The sequence below is a fragment of the Echinops telfairi genome, unplaced genomic scaffold (genome assembly GCF_000313985.2).
Source record: "Echinops telfairi isolate 266 unplaced genomic scaffold, ASM31398v2 ScPeMD7_70;HRSCAF=299, whole genome shotgun sequence".
In the NCBI taxonomy this organism is placed as follows: Eukaryota; Metazoa; Chordata; class Mammalia; order Afrosoricida; family Tenrecidae; genus Echinops; species Echinops telfairi.
The window spans coordinates 35,648,406-35,656,171 of NW_022103968.1; the positions used below are offsets into that span (position 1 = coordinate 35,648,406).

The following is a 7,766-nucleotide window of genomic DNA, read 5'->3' on the forward strand; positions in this document are numbered from 1 at the left end:
ATCTTAGAGGAGACACAATTTGAATTATTCATGAAGGATGAGTGAAGTTTCTTAAACAGAGAGAGCCATTTCAGGGAGCCGGGGATGGTGTGGGGAGGGGTGGCATGGAAGAAAATGATATTTACAGTATGAGTACTAAGTGCCACACATTGGATAGGTGTTCTACACAGTATGTCTCATTTAACCTTCACGGTCATACTCACATTTCATCCTCCTCCTTAACAGATGCTGAAGCTGATAGAGAATAATTTGACAAAAGTTTCATTGCATTTAGGGAGGCAAAAAGAGGAGAGGTAGGGGGGTGGTAGAACTGTCTGTGTAGGTTCTATGATACCAAGCCTGTCTGAACTAAACAGTCTGTGCTCTTTGGATAGCCCCAAAACAATGGCAAGGGAAAGAACCAAGGAGTGAAAGTAGAGTCTTTTGGAGAATATGAGTTAAAATAATTTGGTTATAATAGAATATCTTTGCAAAGGCAAGAACAATGGCTTTTTGAAACAAGTGCGAGCAAGAGGATAGTTAAGAGTGGCATCTCATCCTAAGATGAAGATAATAGTACACAAGACTTAATGTTTTTTCTTTATCCTTTTAAAAGCCCCTTTTTAAATGAATAAAGCACAAAAATAGACAAAATACTGTAATAAATGCTGTCCTGTGGAACAATTCTACTCTGTGCACAGTGTGACAGCAACTAACAATACCGTATGTCCATCACTCGGCCCCTGATCAGTCCTGTCCACCCACATTCCCATTCGCCCCTTTTTTTCCCTAAAGCTATCTCATCATACCTGTCATGTAATTCATAAATACTTAAGTGTATATCTTGTTGTTGTTAACTGCCACCAAGATAGGTCCCCAACTTGTCTGAGTATGTATATGGCAACTCATGTACAACGAACGAAATGCTATCATCATCATCATCGTCATTGATGTCAAATAGTGATTAAATTTCTAAATGTTTCATATATACAAACAATACTTTGTAAGGCTCATTTGAATTAAGGTCAAATACTAGTGAGTGAGTGATATACCTTTTAACTCTCTTTTAATCTGTAGATTCACTCTTTGTCTCTTTCCCTGAATCCCTCCTTTCTGATTTTTACTAAGAAATCAGGTTATTTGTTACATAGAATTTCCCATAGCCTGGATTTTGCCTATTGCATCCCCAACAATGTAGTTTAACAAATTCCTTTGTTTTCTCTATTTCCACAAATTGGCATTTGGCTATAGATGAGGGTCTTTTTGGTCAGTAACCTGCTGCTTTACAAAGCCTGGTGTTCTTTTCCAGGGAATGGTCTCTCAGGATGAAACAACTCCAAGCTCATTGCCAACAAGTCAAGTCTGACTCATAGTGGCCCCAGAGGAGACAACTGCCTGTGAGTGTTCCAGGCTGTACATCCTTATGGGAGTAGAAAGCCTCATCTTTCTTCCAAGGAGCAGCTGGTGGTTTTGAACTGCCATTCTTGCAGTTAGAAGCCAGATTTTTAACCCCCTACACCACCAGGGCTCCTTGCAGAACCACTAGATATTGCCAAATTGTTAGTATGTTTGATACAACTTGAATTTGCTCATGCAGTGTCTAAATTCTCATTTCTCTACATCCTAACTTACACTTCATGCCATCAGATTTTCAAATTTTGATTATTTTAGTTATGGATATTGCTAGTTTCATACTTTAATAAGTTTTCTAATTTAGTGTAAGCTTACCAGTGTTAGGAGAGGCAAGTGGACCTAAGATAAGTAACTTGTATATTGTCATGCCGTTAGAAGATGGCTGAACTCTAATTAGGTGATCTTTTTGTCACCACCAAAGTCCATGCCTGAGATCATGACAGTGATGGTAACACTGTTCACGGAATAATTTAATTATGAAATTTTGTGCATTATGACCTGTTCTCCTTTCATTTCATCTATTTCTTGAGAACCTCTTAAAAATAGAGAAACGGGAAATAAAACGTAGCTAGTCTTCATGTCTTTAGTAAACATGTATTAAAAGGTTTGCTTCTGAAGGATTAAGCTTAATACTAAGCCTGACACTTTGGCTCATTTATAGCTAGTATTTGCTGTTTCATTGGTGTCACATTGAAAACTAACCCCCTGGTCTCCGGAGAGTGCCAGTGTAGAACCTCCTCCTGGCCTCCCTCATTAAAGAGTGTTTCATTGTGTGCTTTGTTCCCAAGTAGGCTACATTTCCTTCTATCATATATTAGAAAGCCTGAAAATATCTGGGCAGCCAGAAAAAGGGACTCTTCGATTTGTAGAATGGTAATCATTTCTGGCTACTAAGCACTTCTCAGACAATGTGGTTGAGGCCCCATTGAGCAATTTGGCCAGAGAACCAGTATCTTTAGATTGTCATAGATGAGATAGGTAGCTGTTGACTATGACTCTCTTTCATCTAACTTTTTGTTGAAGTATAATAAGTATACGGAAATGTGTATATGACTCTGATAAGTTCATTTCATTTTACTTCTGCTGAAGAATCCATTAAATGAACTTATCACTTTTATTTATTTATAGCTCAGTGAATTTTCAAAACTTTTGCGCACGTGTTGAACCAGCGCTCAGTCAAGAAACAGAACATGGCCATGTTTGTGTTCCCTTGCAATCACTAATCACCTGGATTTGATAATAGCATGATCATATTGAAAGAAAACTTAATTCTCTAAACGTGGGTGTCACTGTGTGTTCATCTTAATTCACACGTGTGAATCTGAAGTTGGCCTTGTAATCTTGATTCTGACTTTCAGTAGGCCCAGATTAGTTTTGTATATTTCATACAAGTGAAAAGGATATTATATATAGTCTTTTGTGTCTGGCTTCTCTCATTCATCCTTAAGGTTGTGAAGTCACCTTTATTCTGGGGAATGGGGAATTACTCGTTCTTTTCAGCATATAGTGTTCATCATGTTCCTTTGGTTCATTTTAATAGATCATTCATTACCAGTGATCCATGTCTGTCTGGTGTGGGCATTCCTGTTTTATCTCTGTTTCAAATACACCTAAAGTTAAAGAGTAAAGGGTTCCCTCGTGCCATATGTGGGTTGAGCTTTGGGCTGCTAACGACAGGGTTAACTATTCAAAGCTACTAAGTGCTCGCCCGAGGGAGAGATGAGACTGTCTACACCATACAGCTTGTAGTCTTTAAAACCCTATAGTGTACTTTTCAACCTAGAAGAAGTTTAAGTTCTGGTTAGAGGTCACAGTCTTGGTCTTTGTGAACTTTGAATTAAGATTATCTTTTGTTTTCCTAAACCATATTGTAAATGGGGAAATCAGATCACATTTAGACTGAAAATCTGTTACCAATTTACCACTTTCACATTGGTGGTCAGAAGGAAGCGTAATTTCTCTGAACTTAGTTGTCTCCATGAGTTCATCTTCCTTCACACAGTATAGGAGCTTGGCAATGGAAAGGAGTAAGAAAACTCTTGAGGACATGTCCTTCTAAAGCTGGGGCTTTCAGAATCTTCAGTAGAAAATGGGAGGCACTCAAATTTCAACTTGATAGGAAAGAACGTCAATTGTGTGCCAAATGGCCTCCCCCGCCCCCCACTGAGGAATTAGAACTCGGTACTTTAGAAAGGTCTTGAACCCCTCATGTAGAGTTGAGGGAATATGTCAGGACCTCAAGTAGAGCAAATCTGAAATTGAACTTGATCTTTAGTAAGGTGTTGAGAGTAGGAGTTAGGAATCTATGAAGCCCCTCCCCAGAAGAATGCACTATAGAGCTCAGCACTGACGATACACCCCTGGGAAGTGGCAGGTCTGCCCAGACCACACGGGAGCAGATTAAGAAGCAGAGAGAGAGAACAAACCACGTCCCGCCCACCAAGCCTCTAGGATGACGTTACTTCCCTGAGCAGCCAATGCACAGAGAGGACCTTAGGGCTGACCTGACACAACATCCCCTCCCTGACCCACAACACTACAGGGGATAGCACCAGAGATACCATGCCTGAATTGTGCCTGGTCTGACCCGCCCACATTGGGGTGAAACGTAAAGGGAATGCAACAGAGCAGCAAGGGGAGCAGATCAATGAAGTTTCCAAGGAATCCCGAAAATAGACTTCTGATTCAGGGGGCAGGGCTTGGCACCTCACCAGACCCAATCAGAAAACACTAAAAAAGGCTCAGCAGACAAACCTGGAACTATATATAGGCCTTTCCCCTCCTCTTTTTTTCTATGTTTATCTATATAAGATAGGCAAGATAAACAATCCAGAGGAGCAAACAATCAGACTGACAGTCCCAGGGGGACATGGAGAGGAGGAGCAGGGGTGGGGTGGGGGAGCCAACAAACTCAGGAACAAGAGAACAACAAGAGAACTAAAATTGATGAAGAGGAGGGGATAAAATGTATGGTGCACTTTGATCAAGTGCAATGTAGTCAGGAGGAATTAGGGGGAGCTGAAAGGTCAAATGCGATAGTGGGAGACGAGGAAAGTAAAAAGAAATACAGGAAAGAATTAGGAGGTAAAAGATTTATAGAGGTATAAACAGGCATGTACATATGTAAGTATATTAATATATAACAATAGGGATATAGGTCTTTGTACATTAAGTTAAGTATTAAGGTAGCAGATGGACATTGGGCCTCTACTGAAGCCATCCCTCAACTTAAGAACTCTTTGTTCTAATAACCTGGCATTCTGTGATACTCATGCTCACTGAAGACAAAATGCATAAGCAAATGTGGTAAAGACAGCTGATGGTGCCGGCTATTAGACGATATAGCATATGGGGTTTTAAAGGCTTGAAGTTAAACAAGTGGCTGTCTAGCTGAGAAGCAACGCCCATGTGGAAGAAGCACACCAACTTGTGTGATCATGAGGTGTTGATAAGATCGGGAATTAAGCATCAGAAGAGCCAAAACAATCATATCGATGCAAATGAGGAAGGTTGGAGTGGAGACCCAAAGCCCATCTGTAGACAAGTGGACATCCCCTCGCAGAAGGGTTACAAGGAGGGAATGAGTCAGCCAGGGTACAGTATAGCACTGATGAAACACAATATTCCTCTTGTTCTTTGAGGCTTCCTCACCCACCATTATCATGACCCAGTTTTACCTTACAAAACTGGCTAGACCGGAGCATGTACATTGATACAGATAAGTGCTCTTGACACATGGAATCCAGGACAGATAAACCCCTCAGGAACAGTAATGGGAGTAACGAAACCATGAGGGTAGGGAGAAGGGGGAGAAAGGGGGAACTGATTGCGATGATCAATGTGTCACACCCACACACCACACCCCCCAGGGGCACGAAAAATAGAAATGTGGGTGAAGGGAGACAGCGGATGGTGTAAGATATAAAAATAATAATTTATAATTTATCAAGGCTTCATGAGGGAGAGAAGGTGGGGGAGGGAAGGAAAAGGAGGAGCTGATACCAAGGGCTCAAGAGAAAGCAAATGTTTAGAGAATGATGAAGGCAACAAATGTGCTTGACACACAGTGGATGTATGTATGGATTGTGATAAGAGTTGTATGAGCCCCCAATAAAATGATTAAAAAAAAAATACTATGCAGCACAAGCTGGCTAAATTCTGAATCTGAGATCGCCACCTAGTGGCTTTTCCTAGATACCTAATCTAGTCAAACAATGGCCAATCCATCAGCCATTTAAAAATATAAGAAAAAAACAATAAGTAACCTCATCAAAAATATATTGTGTCATAGTTCTGTCTTTGCCAGCACTGAAAGACAAGAGCCCCTTTAGTCGTGTAAGCAGGACCAATAGTAAAAGTTATTAATGTTAAAATTGTTGGGTACTTTTCATTCGTTTTTCAGACACCAGTCATTGGAATTCCATCTTCCATCCCCTAAATTGCAAGACCTTTATTAGAAAGGTAGCAGGTTTGTAATGTGCATTTTTCACCCCAATTCAGTTGGTTTTTAAAATGTTAGACGAGAGCTCAGAGTGGTTTACTAGGTATAGCATTTGAAGTTTATAAAAATAGCGTTGCATCCTTTTTTTACCAGTCTAGATAAAATTCATGAGATTTTACATCGCAAATTTAATACTTCAGCCAAGAATAGTAACTTTCTTTTTGCAAGTAACTTGGAAAGTTCCAAACAGTCTTTCTCAGTGCCTCTGTTCAAGTAATTGTGGAACACTTAGGGAATTTTTTTTAAGGATCATTTATTGGGGACTCTAACAGCTCTTATAACAATCCATACTTCAATTTTATTAAGCATATTTGTACATATGTTGTCATCATTTTATAAACATTTACTTTCTATTTGAGCCTTTGGTATCAACTCTTCTTTTTCCCCTTCCTCCCCCCTCTCATCTTCTTGATCCCTTGATTATTATTTATTTTCATATCTTACACTGCTGTCTCCCTCCCCCCACCGTTTTTGCTGTTCGTCCCATTTCTGTTCCTGAGGGGTTTATCTAACCTGGATTCTGTGTGTCGTGAGCTCTTAACTGTACCAGTATACATGCTCCAGTCTAGCCAGAACTGAAATGCAGGACTGGAGTCATGATGGTGAGGGTCAGGAAGCCTCAAAGAACCCGAGGAATATTATTGTGGGCTTCATCGGCGCTGTGTTTGACTCATCCCTTCCAGTGACCCTTCTGTGAGTGGATATTCCCATTGTCTGCAGATGGGTTTGGGGTCTCTGCTCCGACATCCCTTGTTCTCAGCAATATGGTCTTTGGTTTGTTTGGGGTGTTCTAATGCTTGGTACCTGAACCCTTACACATCTCATGATTGCACAGGCTGGTGGAGCACTTAGGGAATTGAAAATTAAAACTAAGTGTGAATGGTGCACATGTGGATTCATTTTGTCTTTTAAGTGCTCATAATCCCAGATACCTCACAGGGCTTTTAAGTATAATTTTTATAGGCCACTTTAAGTTCCCTAGGAAAAACTATAGTTTTTAAATGTTACTAGTTTTCACTATGCTATCCTATTTATCCTACTTGTGTTCAAACGTATTTGACAAATTATGTGTATCAGTTGAACCTCTGTAACAACTAGAAAACTTTAAATCCACATTTTTTGCTTTTTTATTAAATGCTTCTTCATTTCCTCCCTCTCAGGTAACAAATATACTCTAGAGACTAGACCAAACCAAGAAGGCATTGATGTAAGACAAGAGCTACTACAGTTCCATTCTACTTATTATTCATCCAACTTAATGTCTATTTGTGTTTTGGGTCGAGGTAAGCATCTTTAAAATTTCATATAATTGAGTAATCTAAGTTTCCCACTTTGTTTTTTTCAACATATTTGAAGAAGATTGTAAAATACAGCCATTTGTTTGCCCATAGACTTTGAAAATAATCTATTTGTTGGAAAATGTGATGGAGATTTTGTTTTGATCTTGGGTTCCAAAAAGAAGTTTAGGTGATTTTAAATGGAAGACCAGAAAAACAAATAAATTAGTCATAGAGACTCTAAACATATAAAAAGGAAGAAAGTTGAGAATGATGAGGGCAACAAATGTACAAATGTGCTTGACATACATGGATGGATGTATGGATAGTGTTAAGAGTTGTATGAGCCCCCAATAAAAATTTTTTTTTAAGTAGAAAAGATAGATTTGGCCTTAGAATAATTGGAAAACAGGAAACAAAATGATAAACTGGAAAAGCTACTTGGAACATGAAAAAGATTTGCTTTATTAAAATTTAATTTTATTTATTTTAATTTTTTTATTAGGGGCTCATACAACTCTTATCACAATCCATACACACATCAGTTGTGTAAGGCACATTTGTACATTCATTGCCCTCATCATTCTCAAAACATT

At 39.2% G+C, this 7,766-nt stretch overlaps 1 protein-coding gene across 3 annotated transcripts in view; it reads left to right on the forward strand.

Moving 5' to 3' along the window:
* IDE (insulin degrading enzyme) overlaps positions 1 to 7,766 on the forward strand; it is a 129,480-nt gene that overhangs the window by 60,465 nt on the left and 61,249 nt on the right. For all 3 annotated transcript variants that reach the window (XM_004701073.2, XM_030885973.2, XM_045291577.1), the window contains exon 5: positions 7,054 to 7,176. In XM_004701073.2, the coding sequence (XP_004701130.1) occupies positions 7,054 to 7,176 (123 nt within the window). The remainder of the gene's footprint in view (positions 1 to 7,053; positions 7,177 to 7,766) is intronic.